Source organism: Carassius carassius, chromosome 40 (assembly GCF_963082965.1).
Source record: "Carassius carassius chromosome 40, fCarCar2.1, whole genome shotgun sequence".
In the NCBI taxonomy this organism is placed as follows: Eukaryota; Metazoa; Chordata; class Actinopteri; order Cypriniformes; family Cyprinidae; genus Carassius; species Carassius carassius.
In genome coordinates, this window is record NC_081794.1 from 15,807,119 (window position 1) to 15,824,135 (window position 17,017).

The 17,017-nt window shown below is 35.4% G+C and overlaps 3 protein-coding genes across 4 annotated transcripts; 2 read left to right on the forward strand and 1 right to left on the reverse strand.

Moving 5' to 3' along the window:
- zcchc4 (zinc finger, CCHC domain containing 4) lies at window positions 1–12,697 on the reverse strand. Its single transcript, XM_059532189.1, has 13 exons — window positions 12,496–12,697; window positions 12,284–12,402; window positions 11,119–11,201; window positions 10,668–10,946; window positions 8,276–8,356; window positions 2,694–2,766; window positions 2,461–2,608; window positions 1,914–2,014; window positions 1,703–1,824; window positions 1,315–1,390; window positions 1,190–1,241; window positions 963–1,095; window positions 1–432 (listed from the first exon to the last, which is right to left on the reverse strand). Exons 1-13 carry the CDS (start codon window positions 12,587–12,589, stop codon window positions 348–350), a joined length of 1,446 nt encoding a protein of 481 aa, XP_059388172.1. The 5' UTR covers window positions 12,590–12,697; the 3' UTR covers window positions 1–347.
- si:dkey-219e21.4 (tripartite motif-containing protein 14) lies at window positions 1,008–6,868 on the forward strand. 2 transcript variants are annotated; one of them, XM_059532191.1, is made up of 7 exons: window positions 1,008–1,126; window positions 3,014–3,646; window positions 4,291–4,380; window positions 4,588–4,818; window positions 4,912–4,931; window positions 5,079–5,221; window positions 5,938–6,868. In XM_059532191.1, the coding sequence occupies exons 2-7, from the start codon at window positions 3,494–3,496 to the stop codon at window positions 6,528–6,530; spliced, it is 1,230 nt and encodes a 409-aa protein (XP_059388174.1). In that variant the 5' UTR covers window positions 1,008–1,126; window positions 3,014–3,493; the 3' UTR covers window positions 6,531–6,868. The 2 variants fall into 2 exon arrangements, with proteins under 2 accessions (XP_059388174.1, XP_059388173.1); XM_059532190.1 differs by lacking the exon at window positions 1,008–1,126 and having other exon boundaries at window positions 2,697–3,646.
- Window positions 12,698–13,669: 972 nt separating the features above from the next.
- Window positions 13,670–16,993, forward strand: cdca9 (cell division cycle associated 9). The gene is made up of 10 exons (XM_059533021.1): window positions 13,670–13,828; window positions 13,912–14,043; window positions 14,116–14,156; window positions 14,252–14,303; window positions 14,397–14,467; window positions 14,544–14,593; window positions 16,387–16,470; window positions 16,564–16,627; window positions 16,704–16,790; window positions 16,872–16,993. Exons 1-10 carry the CDS (start codon window positions 13,699–13,701, stop codon window positions 16,920–16,922), a joined length of 762 nt encoding a protein of 253 aa, XP_059389004.1. The 5' UTR covers window positions 13,670–13,698; the 3' UTR covers window positions 16,923–16,993.
- The last annotated feature ends 24 nt before the right edge of the window (window positions 16,994–17,017 follow it).

Consider the following 17,017-nt stretch of genomic DNA (forward strand, 5'->3'; position numbering starts at 1 on the left):
TTCCAGTAATACAGTAGTTTTATTCAAAGATTTTATCCACAGATTGTCACTGTTTGAGAAAGATAAACTGGAACAAAACTTCTCTGAAACATTACTCCAGACCAAGGATGATGTTTGTTCCCACGTTTAAATTTTACTGAGAAAGTTGCAGTGTAGGATGAGCATTCGACAAAAAAACAGGATGCAAGAAATCAACTATGGCTGTACATACACAACAACCTTCTTGTATAGATGTAGGTTAGCTGTTTCACACTCTGTGATCTCACTGTTTGTTATCATGATGCAATTTTCAGCAGCCAAAAACCCATCCTGTAATGCACCGTGCATGAGCAAGATCATGCATCTGTTCATCTCCTCTTGTTCTTAGTTGTGGATTTGCCAGCAGTGTGTTTTAACAGTCCTGGAGCACCACGGCCACCCGGCACAATCAGTCTGTTGGCAAAACATGTAAGGGAATCATATAAGTATTAAATAGACCTGAGAAAACAGTTTGTTTGAGTGCAGAAATCATCATATTAAGTGAAAGTCCTGTAGAAACATGTTACCACAGTATTGTTGGCATACCATCTTGACTGATTATTCTGAAAAACGTTTAATTTTTTTTAGAATAATATATATATATATATATATATATATATATATATATACTAAAATAAATAGTAATTTTGTGTTTTTACCTTTAGACAAAGTAAGAAATGCTGCCTTGGAAACTAATGGAAATACGTTTTATATATATATATATATATATATATATATATATATATATATATATATATATATATACACATATATATACATATATATATATACACATATATATACATATATATACATATATATATATATATATATGTGTGTGTGTGTGTGTGCGGGTGTGTTATTTCAGTAAATGTTTAATATTCTTCAAGCTACTTTTTTTGTGTGTGTTTAAGTTACCTATAATAACCCTGGTTTATACTCGCCGTTTATTGTGTTTCTTAGGACAGGCTCTAAGTTTGTGTTTTTGGCTGCCACAGTTGAAACAGCCAGTTTGGCTCTGACCACAAGGGTGATCAGGGAGAGCACAGTGACCACATGAGGAACAATGATGCCACGCTGGAGAGAGAATAAAAGCAGAAAGAAAGTGGTAAGAGAGTGAGAAATAAACACATTAGGAAACATCAGTTTAAATGAATACAAATCTGCTTACAAGGCTTCACACACCGTCCACATTCATCACAGTGCTTCCATTCTCGCCCATCCTGTGAGAGAAATAAGTAAATGTTAGTTAATCTACATCTATTTTCATACATTGACTAAGAAATGAGCATTCACCTTAGATGGGCACGTGTCACACTTTGGGCAGTGTTTGTTTCCTGCTGACACATACCTCTCACAAACACTACAAAATCTGAGAAGGATTGAAAAAAAAAAAAGTTGTAAATGTTAAACCACCTTAAAGCAGTTTATAACAGCATTTATAACTATTTGTATAAAAAAAAAAAAAAAAAAAGATTAAGTGCATTTTTAATCCTATGCAATCAAAAGCTTTATATATATCTCAAAAAGCCCTTTAAAAATAAATAAATAAAATACTGACATGTATTTTGATAGTCATTGCTTATTTGTAACGTTTGCTAACTATTTAAAAAATAGCATTTTTAAGAATTTTTTTATGTGTCTCTTTCAAATCAAAAACTCAGAATGCATTATTTTTGTGCACCTGTAACCTTCATCCTCTGGTAGAGCGATATCTTTGGGGCTCAGATTGGTGAAAAGTCGAACAGGTGACTGCTTACGGCCTGTCTTTCCGTGTTTATATAGAGGATGGTTATCATAATCAACCTGAGAATGAAGAATAACAGGACTATAATACCCTGTAAATGTATTCTTATATTTATTAACATCTTTATAACACAATATTCCTATAATACCTGGTAATCCAGCATAGAGAAGGAGGGAAAACACTCCAGGATACGGGACTCAAAGAAGTAAGGGAAGATCCAGATCATTGGCATCTGACCTGCATCGCTTACTAAAAATCAACAACGACCGATAACAATGATAACAGTGTTTATTATTAGTGATTATGAAGTGTCTGAGTCACTTGCTCACCCTCATGCCGTTCCAAACCTGTATGACTTTATTTCTTCCATTGAATATAAAAGGAAAAACTGTGCAATTGTGCTGGTCTCTCTGGTAATTACAATAAATAGATGGAAACTGAGAGTTTCAAGTATGCAAAGAAGTAATTCAAAGCCATATGATAGCTTTGTGTGAACACAATTTTTACTTTCATCTTCCACTGAAGAAAAAACCCCATTGAAAGTCAAAATTGAAGTTGAGTGGATAATGGCAGAATTTGAATTTTTTGGTAAACTGTTGAAAATGTATTAATGCATTTTCTTTTAAAGTAAAACATACACAAGTACAAGTCATCAAAAGTAAGTCCTTTATGGCTTAGGAAAGCATTCCTCAAACCTTTATTCTGAATTCTCCAGGTGATTGACATCTGAGAGAAACTGTTGGCTAGTGGCTTCACTAGGCCTCCGAATGGGGGGTCTGTTATCATGACTACCTTGGCTCCTTCCTCCTCACGCAGAAAGCCTTGAAAAAACGTGACCGCTTCCTGCAAAACAGCGTATCATGACTTATCAGAATGTACTACAGTTGACCACATTTGACGTCAAAGGAGGTTTTTTTTTTTCTTTTACCTCATCATCAAAAAAGTGATGGTTGAACATATTATAGCGGCAGAACTCATCCTGCCCGTAAAACTGACAGTACCTAAGAGGGCAAAAAAATAAAGAGGTTGATGCTTGCAAAATGCATGCAATGCAAGTGTCAACATGCATTTCAGAACAGCTAAATAAAAACCACAATCTGCTGCTACTTCCAAACCCTGCAGCAGGTCAACAAGTCTGGAATTGAGCAGACATAGTCCTGCCAGATATAAAACATTGCAAAAGTGTGCACAAACACAGGCTTTGACTTGTTAAAAGGGGCTACACACCTTTTTTAACACATTCCACAGATGAACATAGCAGTGCTCGCATGAAGACGACAACAACTAAACACATTTACTAATTCTCTTATCCATCTATTAGGTAAGTTTTGTTACTACATATTTCAGTTACAAAGAACACAACTGTACAAATAAGTGTGTGACTTGATATTGTGCCAATGTTAAGACAGAAGTGCAAGCTGCTAGAAAGTACGATTACGATTAAAATGTTCAGTTCCTTGCTTTGGGCTATGGAGATATGGAGAAATGCAACTTTAGGCATTCTGTGTGTTCTAGTAAAGGCTTGGCTTGCTCTGACATTTTATGCATTAGCAAGAAGTCAGAAGAAACTACTTTCAAAGTCCTCTGAGAAAACCAGCTAATTTAGAGCATTTTCTACATTTTTACTTATTCTACAGCTGTATATATTGACAAAATGATCACTAAAAGCTACTAGAGTGATGTTTGTGATGTTTTTTGTTTCACATTGGCTCAGAGGAGATTGGAGAGATGGCGGAGGAAGACTTTCGGCCTTTATCAGAGGAAATAAGTTCCTTCTGTCTGGTTACCGAGGCTCGTTCAGGGACACAAGTTACCCAGCCCTTCCCACGCTCTCCAAAACTGATCAGGAGAACTGGAGCCAACTCTCCGAAACCCTCCGAGGTAATGACAGATTTTCTAACCTGCCAGACAAATAAAACATAAGAATGTGGTCACGCCAGAAATCTACTCTAGGAATACTCTTATAGTTGTTATTGAGTTTGAACATGTGCTCCAACAATGAAAAGCAAGTTTAAGACTTTCATTAATATTCAAAAATTTGGGGTTGGTAAGATTTTTTTAAATGTTTAAGGATTTTTTGCTTTTTTTTTAAAGCCTTATGCTCATTGTGTATCACTGTATACAAGTGAAACTGAAAACAAGTGTAACAGTGAAAACAATTATATTGTGAAATGTTATTACAATTTGAAGTAACTGTTCCATTTTTATTTATTTATTTATTTATTTCTGTGATGCCAAAGTTGAATTTCCAGCAGCTATTACTTCAGTCATCTGTGTCATATGATCCTTTAGAAATCACTCTAATATGCAGATTTCTGCTCAGCAAATTTTCTTATTATCAGTGTTAATAAAAGCTGTAATATACAAATATAATTTGTATTGTATTATGCATTTAATCAGTTAAATGCACCCTTGGTGAATAAACATACTCATTTATTCATATATATATATATATATATATATATATATATATAGTAATAGTGTGCAGTAAACAAATATTTAATTAAAAAATTTCATGTAAGCAGCTGCCTGTCTGGTTGGATGACTTGAAGAAGGAGAGGAAAAAAACAGAGTCCCATCTGGAATCAATTAAAAAGCGGCAAGCAAACCTGAATGTAAGCAAAACCCTTTTGGGAATTTGATTTGATGGTAAAAAGTGATCTATATGACTGCTGCTTGGCATGAAGGGCTTGACCAGAAGCAGGAAAAAAGTATCTTTTGAATAAAAAAAATAATAAGCCCAGAAACTATACTGAATGTCTACCTGACAGAGAACTATTATAAAAGTTAAATAACTAATGAATCATCCATCTCTGCTGAAGACGAGTTCAGAGGCGATGAAGCAGCAGGTACAGGAGTGCTTCGAGGAGCTACATATGGCTCTGCAGGAGGATGAGAAGGCTGTTCTGGACATGATAGAGCAAGACCGCCGGGAGACCAGCAGTAAACTAAACCGAATCCTTCAAGACTGGAATCAACACCTCAGTCTCCTGCAGAAACACATCAGTGCTATTCAATCAGCTCAACAGAGCCCAGCAGAGTCCATGAAGCAGGTAACCATTAAGGATAAAACATGCATTTCATGTCGTTGTAATAAAATGTATGGATCACATATATTTTCTTCTGCATGTTCTCTCTGCTTTCAGCCGTTTCCTGAGGATTTTACGTGAGGCCATATTTTTCTATTTCATGAATAGTGGATTGTATGATGGGTTCTTGATACAAATATAAATAGATATTACTTACATGCCTTACCATGTTCTGTTTGATAGCAAACATGCTGTACGTTTGATTCTGATGTATATTTAACTAGATTGGCTAGCTGTCGTAAGAAACTGGACCCAGCTGAAGGGGAGATAAAAATGAATGAAGAAAGGATCCATAAGCTCATGAAGGTTCTTAGGAAAATCTCAAAAGATCTGAAAGCCCAGCTCCAACGAAAGAGCCTGCTTCTGGGTACAAAACACTATCAGCCCCTAAAGCCCATAAATCAAGTTAATGCTAAATATATCCTATAAATATTTATATTTAAAAATATATTATACAAATCATGTGCGTGAGTGTATGTGTATATATATATATATATATATATATATATATATATATATATATACATATATACATACACACACACACGCACACTGTTCAAAAGTTTGGGGTCAGTAGGATTAAAAATAAATAAATAAATTATATATATATATATATATATATATATATATATATATATATATATAAGACCAAAAGTGACAGTAGGGGCATTTTTAATTTTACAAAATTTCTATTAAATATATATATATATAAATACTTTTCAAAGAATGTTGAAGAAAATATATATAATTATTCCCCCCCCCCCAGAAATGTTAATAATTAAGAATTATTTAATATTTTAATATAATTCAGAATATTCTGCTTTTCTGAATTATATTAAAATATTAAATAATATTAAATATTAAAATATACTGATCTCAAACTGTTGAACAGTAGTGTATATCCTACATACTATATTTAAAAATATAGATAATTTATGTGTTTGCATAATTTTTTAGACTGTATTATATATTCCATATATCATGCTGTATTGAAAGGATTAGCTAATGGACAACAAGAAATGATCAGAATATGCTGTAAGTAAATAAGGTGTTTCTGAATATTCTTGCATTTGATCTTGACAGACTCCTTCAATGTGTCGATTGACAAACAGAGCTGTCACAAACAGATCAAGCTGACCTCAGAAGGACGGGGCCTGTGCCTTTCCTCAGAGGATCGCTGCATTCCCAATGAGCCTCTGAGGTTTGATCAATTATACTGCGCCTTGGGCTCTGTTGCTATCACATCTGGGCAGCACTACTGGGAGGTAGATGTGCACTGCTGTCCATCATGGGCTGTGGGCGTGGCTTATGGCAGCCTACAGAGGAGAGGACGCGACAAAGGTGCCAAGCTCGGAAGGAACAGGTGCTCGTGGAGTCTTGAGTTTCAGAATGGGCATCTCATGGCCTGGCACAACGATCGACATGTGGCACTACCCGTCACAGCAGCTCGGGCAGCACCCAACAGAATAGGGGTGTTTGTAAAGTATCAGAAGGGCCGTCTGGTGTTTTATGATGCTGAGACTATGAGAACGCTACAAGATTTTTCAGCAGTGCAAACCGCTGTGTTTGAAAGAGCACATCATCAGTTTACTGAGCCTCTCTACCCTGCCTTCCGCTTTTTTTCACACAAAGACAAAGGCCATGATCATATGGAAATATGCGATCTCAATCTTTAGTTATTATTAGCCATGATAAAAACAATTAAATTAATAAACAGTATTTATTTCAAGCAGAGATCTTTTGTTACATTGTTTTAGAACATTACTGACACTTTTGATTATTTAATCTTTACTGAATAACATCGTTAATTTTTTTTTAAAAGACTTAAAAAAAAAAAAAAAGTTTGAACGGTAACGTATATTATATTTCTTAGATAAAGGGCAATCTTTATGAGCATTAACAGTTATTAATAGTGCAAGCATATAATATATAAGCCTATGTCTTGTACCAAAAAAGCAAAGGTTATCAAGGTAAACTGGAGGAACGGTCAACTTTTCTACCTTATGCAAAACAATGTAAAAATAGAGTGTAGTGTATATTCAAATAAATAAAAATAAATTCCACATAAAATACTCAAAAAGTCTGGTGTACCCTCTTAACAGAAATTAATTCTATGTGGCTATTTAACCTTGTATTTGCAAAGAATTATGGGTAACACTTTATTTTAAGGTGTCCTTGTTACATGTACTTACTATTATAATCACAATAAATGATGCATAATTACATTCAAGTAACCCTAAACCAAACCCTAACCATATAGTAAGTACATGTTGTTTAAGGGGGTGGTTCACTGTTTTTTTTCTCTAGGCTTGATTGTGTTTATGGGGTGCAGTCTAACGTGTTAATTTCCACATAATTTACCTTTATTCCACACCGCACTGTTCCTTCTCTGAGAAACCCCCTGATCATTTCCTTATAATATGAAGCCCCTCACTCAGAAACAGGTGATGTGCTCTGATTGGTTAGGTTAACCCAGTTTGTTCTGATTGGCTAAACTGCATCTAGCGCACATTTAAACATCTCGCCACTAACCTCAGCGGCATGTGCAGAGTTTATATTGTAAACAGCGGCTTCGTTAATATCGTTTATCAGTTTGAGCCTGATTGAGAAGCAGAGGATATTATTGAAGAGGATCGTGCAGAACCTGTGCAAGCTCAGCTTTTAATGGTAGGCCAATGTTTTTTGTTTGTTGTTGTCTCATACTTTTAGACACACTGTTATTTGTAAATGCTACTGCTTATGTTAGCTTTTAATACATGGTTTTAACCTGAATAAAGCTTTAATAAAGTATGGCAACTGCATGCACATTGATGTTTAATGCTTCCCATAGCTATGAAAATAAGTGTATAATTGTAACAGTTCATTGCTGGAGCTAAGCTGAATGAGAGAGAGAGAGAGAGAGAGAGAGAGAGAGAGATGCAGAGCATGTGCAGAGCAAGGGGAGGAACAGGTTTGAGAACCGCTGCTTTAGAACATTGATTTTAAAACTTGTGAATCCATTAGAATCGTTAGAAGACAGAATTGCGATTCATATATGAATAGATTTTTTATGTGTACCTCCCTTTTCTCTAAAGCAGTGCAGTATGGCCTCGTCCCCTTTACCGCCTTTTCCTGGAGGCGGGGTTTATCTGGGTTTGGTGGTGTCACGAACCCGGGAAGTAACTTCTTGTAGTCCCTATCAACCGTTTTTTGTCGGCATTAAAATGCCAGAATTTTAAAAGCATTGAACTTTCAGCTTCGTAACTTTGCAGATATTGTTTATGCTCAAACAGCAACATTACACACTAACTAACGTTAAAAAAGAGAAAATGCAAACAACCACCCCATTAATTAATATTAAACAGTTCTTAAATGTATAATTAAACTGTAACAAGGTCACCTTAAAATAAAGTGTAACCGAATGATGTTGTATTGTGTTTACCTGTAATCAATATCCAGCAATAAACTCTTCATTTTCAGACTCTTGCCCTCCATATTCCGCAACTTAATCACCTCATGTAATCTGTCAATGTGTAAAAGAGAATCTTCAATTATAAAGTTAAAATGTGGAGAATGGAGATATTTTATCGATTGTACACATTGCATATTTTGCCAATAGGCCTTTGAAATTCCACAATGAGCGCGAAAAAGCTAAATGAATATCGGACGCGATGAATCGCCAAAAAATGCAAGGATGCTTTTACATAGACCGCGCACCAAAAATGCAAAGGTTTTCTTTCGAGCCAGTCCGACAAATCTTTTCATTTTGCAAAGCAAAAACATGGGTCGTCCAATAAGATTTGAGCTAGGATCACATGACTGGAGCAGCTGCTGTTGCACTACAAGGCAAAGTGGTGGCGCTGTTTCGAAAAACTATGTAAACAAACAGAAGAAGAGTATCCCGGATAAGAGAAGAGAGTGGATGCGGAGTTCTTTTTATCGTTGCTATTTGAGAACAGATTTATTCTAACATGTTCTTTATGCAGAATAAAATTTCTTTTAATTGTCCACTGAATTATGTGATCTGTAGAGCACTGTCCGTTTCCTTCCACATGCGCGAGTGTTATGAGTCAAAGCGTGTTCACTCTTTCTACATATGAAATATGAAACCAAATAAACATGATTATGACAATATATTTTCTGTATGTGTTTTGTATGCATCTCATGGTATTTTTATAGCAATAAATTATGTTTATGATAAATATTAGCAGTGTACCGTTATTAAGCATACAAAGAGTGCATGTGTCTGCTTATTAATCAAAATCAACTATAGACCAAAATTGGAAGTTACAGTATTACAAGCACTCGATGATGGTTTAAAGAGGGTAAGTAAATACATTAATAATTACATACATTTTCAAGTGTAGCTTGTACTTCGAATTATATTTTAGCCTGTATAATATGTAGCCCAGTGGTTGAATGCATTCAGGATTAATTTGAAACATATTTCCAAAAGAAAACCAATTAGAGCTTTATCAAAAAGTTGTAACGTCTCTAGAACAGACATAAGTCAAAATAATCACTACAGTAAAGGTGTAACAAAATGTATAGACTTATGGCAAAAAATATATAAATAAATAAATCCCGTGTCCAGAGACTTTTTTTTTGCCTTTTTGCCATGTATTGTTCATAGAGCTCATTAATTGTAGCGGTGCCTCAGGAGTTGAAATAGATTTGTTATACATTATACAGGTTCACACGTACTCTGTTTGCAGTGCTTATATAGTATGTGTATGCAGTCAGCAGCGAGAGCGCGTAAATGTAACGCGAAAGCACATTAAAATAATGCACGAGCGCAAATCTCTCTTTTCGCACGCAGATTTCCTTTGCTCTGTCACAAAACCAGACGTGTTTGCTCAGATACACGCTGCTCACACGCGGAGAGAGTTTGTGCACTTAAAACGTGTCTCCTCTCACTTAAACTGCGTCCTGTGCACTCTCTCTCAATGCTCATGTGCTAGATATTAATTATTTTCGCACGTTTTTATTTCTAGCCTTTTACCGCGTGCAGTTTGAACGCTCTGATCTGTTAACATGGGCTCGGAAAAAAGGCGCATCACAGTGTGTAATCCTGGAGTTAGGCATATGACCAGTCTGTTCTGTTCTCACGGTAGGCGTTTTTTGTTAAAAAAATTATTTTTAATTATGTATATATGAAATTATGTTATGACTTAGACATTTTTACATATATTAACAATATTATTATTTCTTTTAATAGTAATTTGGCGGCCCACCTGCAATACCACCGGCCCACAGGTTGAAAACCACTGATGTAGCCTATTCTTATAAGCATTATAGATAATTTGTTTCTGGTGTAGAACCTTGTTTATCTTAATTTAACGCTGTTTATTGAGCAGTGGATGATGTTAAATCCATTTATGAGATACATATCTGAGGAAAAATGTTTTGTTGGTTGGCGCTCCTAGCGTGAAGGCGTGAATTAGCAGAAGGCGAATAATATCGACACCGTTCGTATGCGATTCGCCTCGCTTTTTCGCATCGTGCTCAATGTGGAAAGGCATTTACTGATAGGAAAATAACTGCACACACTTTAAGATTTTTAAAATATAGAAATGTGGGTTGCACTTTATTTTACAGTACGTGTACTAACATGTACTTATAGTGTACTTACAGAGTATTTATCTAAGAAAGTTCTGGTAATACAAGGTAACTACATGGGGTAGGGTTAGGTTTAGGGGTAAGTTCAGGGTTAGTACCTAGTTATTACATAGTTATTGTAATTACTATAATAAGTACATAGTATGTACATGAGGAACAGGACTGTAAAATAAAGTGCTACCGAAATGTGTATAGCATTAACTGCTTACACTTACCGTGGTGTCCCAACACAGAGAATTTTCTGGAAGCCTAACCCCAAGAGCATGTCCAGGAGGAAATGACAGCTCCGATCTCCAAACAGATACTGTGCATTACTCTTCTTGTTATCTAGAGGACACAGAAGTAGACTGGGCCTTTTCAATCGCTGCACAGTGGTGTCCTCAGAAAGGGCCTTGTGTTTCGCATGATTCACCCGTTCCTCGGGAAGAATCAGCAGCTGACAGTCCACACAGAACCTTCTCTGCTCCAGCGGGAGAGAAACAAACTCTCTAAATCTGAAGAAGAAACAAATGTACACATATGAAAGATTTTGTTGAGTCATAGTATTTTAGTATTTTTCAGTTTCAATCTGTTTTTGTTTCAATTTTCAGTCATTTCCTCTTTCTGTAAACAGACATGCCGGTATTTGATTTGATGAGTGAAGTTTTTAAAATAAAAGTTATTTACCTAGAGCTGTATTCCCGATGACTGAAAGGAGGCATCTTGGAGCGGTTTTGATCTTCTCTGGCAAGAATCCTTGCCTCAGATATCTGAAGCATAAATTAAATGCATAAAGTGAATGAAAAACTAGTATTCATACATATGTTTTTTGTCTTATTTGATTAAGGTTTCATTTTTGTTGTATTATGTCTTACATGCTTGTGTTCAGCTGTCATATGTTTTAGATTATTTTATTAACCCTATAAAGCTTACTGTATTATATTTGGTACACAAGTTTTTAAACCTTGCTGAAAAACCTGGTGTACACAATCTACTACGTGTCTTCTGTTTCCTGATTGATACAAAAAATTTTTTATTCTTTTATTCTTTCATAACTTTTAGATTTTTTATCTTTTAAGATATTTTAATGTCCACATCAAAATAAATTTTTACAAAAGTGGTTTTATATACATAGACAACACATTAAATGCAAGTAAAATGTGTACTTTTATGGTTTCAATTGAGTTTTGGGAGAATAAAATGTAAAAATGTGGGTGAAATAATTCCATTGTCATCCATTGTAAAATTTATGTTTATGGAAAATTTTAAACAACATACTTATTCTGACCTGTACGTATTAAAGTATATAAAAGAAGAAGTGAGCATACTAAATTGTATTGCATTGAAAATGTATTATTGACAAATGGCCAAAATGGGATAGTGGCATAGTTTAAAAATGTAAAATTACGTTGTTTTAAGTAGTAATAAGTAGTATTTGGGGTAAAATTAAATAGTCTTTAATATGTTGTGAACTGATTCTTGTGGTAAAGAAGATAACAAGATTGTTATTGTAACACCGAATTACATTTCAGTAGCTGGTTTTTGTAAATCATGGTAAAAATGTAGCCTATGATATTTATATTTTGCGCAGAAAGAAAAATATTGAATTAAACAGGGTTAAACTTTCTAATGTATTAAAAAAAATCAAAGCTGTATTACACTTATTTTTTTCATGTATTATTATTATTTTCATTATTTCATGTCAGGCTTTACAGGATTTAATATATTCGTCTTATATTTTTTTTCAAATATAAGTTTGCTTGTACAATTTTTAGTATTTCATGAAAAAACCTTTGTAAACTGTTACATTAAAATTGGTAAGACAATAAATACAATGTTAGTCCTAGTTAACCTTTTCGTCTGCCCACTGAAAAAAGTTGCAGTCTTTTCTGTCCCGACAAGCAGAGCACGCGTAAAACCTCCTTCCTTTCTCTTCTCCAAAGTCAGTTTTCTCGAACAACAGAGCAGGTCCTGGGAAAAGCACGTGTCGATGAAAACATATGGTATTAATTACATTTTAGAATAATTGACACGCCAGAAATAAACGTATAATTGATCTCATACCATGTGGACACCGTGGTGCAGTTTTGTCCATTTCATTCTGAATAATAACTTCTATTCCGCCACTATCCACGGCATCATCCATTATTTTACTCATATTTGCCAGAAACCTCACATGTGAGAATCAAAACAACTCTCGCATGTTTGACAGGAGGCTGCTGTAGTAAGTTAGACATCTAAATGTGTCGCACACATATGACGTCGCGTATCGTCGCCTAAATTAGATCGTGTTTTATTAACTCTACACCTACAAACCCTTAACCTACTCCTTACAATAATGAAAAAAATAGTAATTATTGCTCTACAGTGTAAAAAAAAAATAACGCTGTATTGATGTGCGCATGCAGCGTAGGGTGTCTCAGTAAACTGGGATTTTTTTCACTGTAACATTTCTTTATTGATTTATTATAACTGAAATAAATATAAAATCTAAATTATATGAAAAAAAACTATTTTGGTCAGTTTTCCAAAAAGAGGGCAGTGGGCGGGACAGGGGGTGGGGCTTCGCCTACGTAGCATACGTAACGTATACATAACAAGGTTTTTTGTTTGTTTGCTTGTTTTGTTTTTAGAATAAATACAATTAAATCAAGAAGATAGAATAGAAAAAGAACAGGGAATGCTAGTTTTAGAGGCTAATTTAAAAATAAATAAATAAAACAAGTCAATAGAACAGAGAAAGAATAGATAATGCTTGTGTTAGAAGGTCATTGTTTATAATAAATAAGAAAATAAGCAGAAATAATAGAGAAAGAATGCTAGTTTTAAATGCTCCTTTCTTTTTTAAATAAAACAAGTAGTTAGAATAGAAATAGACTAGAGAGTGCTAGACTTAAATAAAGATTAAAAAGGATGTATTTTCAGCCGTTTCTGATTCGTTCGTGATTGAATTGGGCAGGTCATTCCTTCAGGAGGGGACAATTAATGTAGAAGTCCATATCAAAATGTTTCAATACAAGCATTTCAGTCAAATGTATTTAATGCAATATTTCAAACCTTTGACCCACTTGGGAAAATCACCCCATGGAAACAGTTTACAAGCAAAGTAGTGCCACGGTTTGAGATAAATCTAAGCGCATATCCAGGCCAGTAAATGGCGCTAGTGAACCCTCGCTGTTAAAACAGAAGAGGGTAATTGGTGAACACCTGCTCCGAGTTTTGTCCTATTTATAAAAAGTTCTGAAGTTCTGTTTTCTTGTTATTAACATGGCTTCACGAAGAACTAGAAAAGTCAGTCAGGACTCTGACGGTCAGCCTGACGGGCTGCACAACTATGACCAGAAAATTAGACTTACTAAAAGAAAGGAGCTGTTTATACAGCAGTTTGAGAAGGAAGGTCAGTCACGTATGACAATCAATATATGCTCTTTTATGATTTTATATATTAACGAACCCAATCTTTTACTTGCATGGGAACAGCCCAGGACCGGATAAATGAAATGGAGGCTAATCTGAACAAATTACTGGCCACTGTGGACCGAGTCTTCAAAATAGAACTGATGAAAATGCCCCAGTCGCTCCACACCACGCTGATAAAAGACCTAATGAATGGTACGACAATTATAGAGCCTGTTTGTCCTGTCTTGGTGGTTTTTATTATTTATATTCTCTAATGTGTTTCAGATGATGACACTTCTGTGGGGGAGGTCACTATGGCGCTCAAGGTAAAATGATTTTGCTGCCCTCTGGTGTTCTCTTCAGGTAGCCGCAACACTTACATCAGTACCGGTGGATGCTTTCTGTCTTTTTCTTCGTTTAGTGTGCGTCCCCGGAAATTCAGAAACCCTTATCTCGAAAGCAAAGCAAAAAAGGTTTAATTAAAAATTTTTTTTTTTTTTTTTTAATAAAGCATTTCTTTTAATGTAACCTTAATTCCTTTTAAGGGTCGCTTTAATTTATTTTAGGTTTGAGTGTCACAGTAGGCCAACAAAGGTCATCAGGTCAAAACAAGACTGCTCCAGTTGAAGGCCCAAAGGTACTGACCCCCCATTTGTTACGTCATATTTGTGGGTGCTTAATTTAAATCTTACTTCTGAGCTTTGCTGTCACAGAAACCCACTAAGAAGACCCTGCACAACAGTAAGAGCACTGGAAGTCTGAGGTAAACTTTACATTGTATTTAACCTGGTTATTTTAGATGGCTGTTTGTTTTGAATTTATTCCTTCATTGGAACTGTACAATCTACAAATCAGTCACAATGAAGTAGTCTTTGATAATGTGAATATACAAATGCAAAACCAAATTTTTTCTGAAAACGATGACTTGTATAGTCCTGTATACTGTTTTTATATAATAAAATGTTCATTTCTTTTAATTTTGATTATTATAACTGACAACTAAAGAATCCCAAATGCAGTATCTCAGAAAATTAGAATATTGTGAAAAGGTTCAATATTGAAGACACCTGGTGCCACACTCTAATCAGCTAATTAACTCAAAACACCTGCAAAGCCTTTTAAATGGTCTCTCAGTCTAGTTCTGTAGGCTACATAATCATGGGTAGGACTGCTGACTTTACAGTTGTCCAAAAGAAGACCATTGACACCTTGCACAAGGAGGGCAAGACACAAAAGGTCATTGCAAAAGAGTCTGGCTGTTCACAGAGCTCTTTGTCCAAGCACATTTAATAGAGCGGCGAAGGGAAGGAAAAGATGTGGTAGAAAGTGTACAAGCAATAGAGATAACCGCACCCTGGAGAGGATTGTGAAACAAAACCCATTCAAAAATGTGGGGGAGATTCACAAAGAGTGGTCTGCAGCTGGAGTCAGTGCTTCAAGAACCACTACGCACAGATGTATGAAAGACATGGGTTTCAGCTGTCGCATTCCTTGTGTCAATCCACTATTGAACAACAGACCACGTCAGAAGTGTCTCACCTGGGTTAAAGACAAAAAGGACTGGACTGCTGCTGAGTGGTCCAAAGTTATATTCTCTGATGAAAAGTAAATTTTGCATTTCCTTTGGATATCAGGGTCCCAGAGACTAGAGGAAGAGATGAGTCGCACAATCCACGTTGCTTGAGGTCCAGTGTAAAGTTATCCCAGTCAGTGGTGGTTTGGGGTGCCGTATCATCTGCTGGTGTAGGTCCACTGGTCCAACTTTATGGAGATGCAGATTTCATTTTCCAACAGGACTTGGCACCTACAAGAAAATGGCATGATAGAAAATCAATGGGGTATTGGGAAGCGTAAGATGCGATATGAGACCCAACAATGCAGAAGAGCTGAAGGCCACTATCAGAGCAACCTGGGCTCTCATAACACTTGAGCAGTGCCACAGACTGATCGACTCCATGCCACGCCGCATTGCTGCAGTAATTCAGGCAAAAGGAGCCCCAACGAAGGATTAAGTGCTATACATGCTCCTATTTTTAATGTTCATACATTTTAGTTGGCCAAGATTTCTAAAAAACCCTTTCTTTGTATTGGTCTTAAGTTATATTCTAATTTTGAGATACTGAATTCAGGATTTTCCCAAATTAAAAGAAACATTTGAAATGTATCAGTCTGTGTGTAATGAATAAATATAATATACAAGTTTCACTTTCTGAATGGAATTATTGAAATCAACTTTTTGATGATATTCTAATTATATGACCAGCACCTGTGTGTGTATATAATTGTAAATCTTATTTTTGTGGCTTTATTTTTTTTAAGAAATTGTGCATACTGAATATTTTGCAGTTCAGCACAATCCCCTCAAAAAAAACAATGTTAAAGAATTGAAATTAAAATGCAATGTAGTAAATTTTCCATTAATCTTAGTCTCATCTTTAGTCTGTTCTGACTGCTGAGGATTGTGATTGCCTAAGTGATGAATACCAGGGGGTTAAATTGATTTTGTACATGTTAGGCTGTTTCCTAAAGTTTTGATCGCTCCTCTCTCTTTGACAGATGTGCTTCAACGGTCAGTGCAAAAAGAACCCAAGGACGGGTTGTCAAAATGGGTGATCAGGCATTGGGGTTGGGTAAATTCAGGTCATATTTCCTAACTTTTGTGGTTTTACCAGTAAGTTTCTTGTGGTGTGGGTTTTTGCTAAAGGTTTGTGTATTTTATTTTTTGACAAACAGACAAACAAGTCGCTCCGTTGGTGATGAGATGGCGACAGCCACAATCGTAACTTCCCATGGAGAAGTGAGTGCATTATAGTATCTATGTTTCTTTTGGCTCAGTATAACATTCAATAATGGTTATTTTCCACCTTCGAAAGACACTGTTCCTTTCTGAAGACAATAAGGATGACATCAATGTTGAGTTGTTAGATGATGCAGCTGTGCATCAGATGCGAAAAATCAAGGTGAGCGGTTTAAAACCTGCATAATCTCATGTGCTTAAAGAGACCCTGAAATGTAACCTAAGACGTGACTTTTGTTGGCAGGACCTAATGGACTATCTGTGTAACAAAGTGGGTCTCAATAACACCCGCTGATATTTGAAGATTAATATATATTTTTAAATGTAAAACTATTGTAAAGAGATTTAAATAAAGTGGTTATTTAATTTGGTCTCATTCAGTTTGATTGC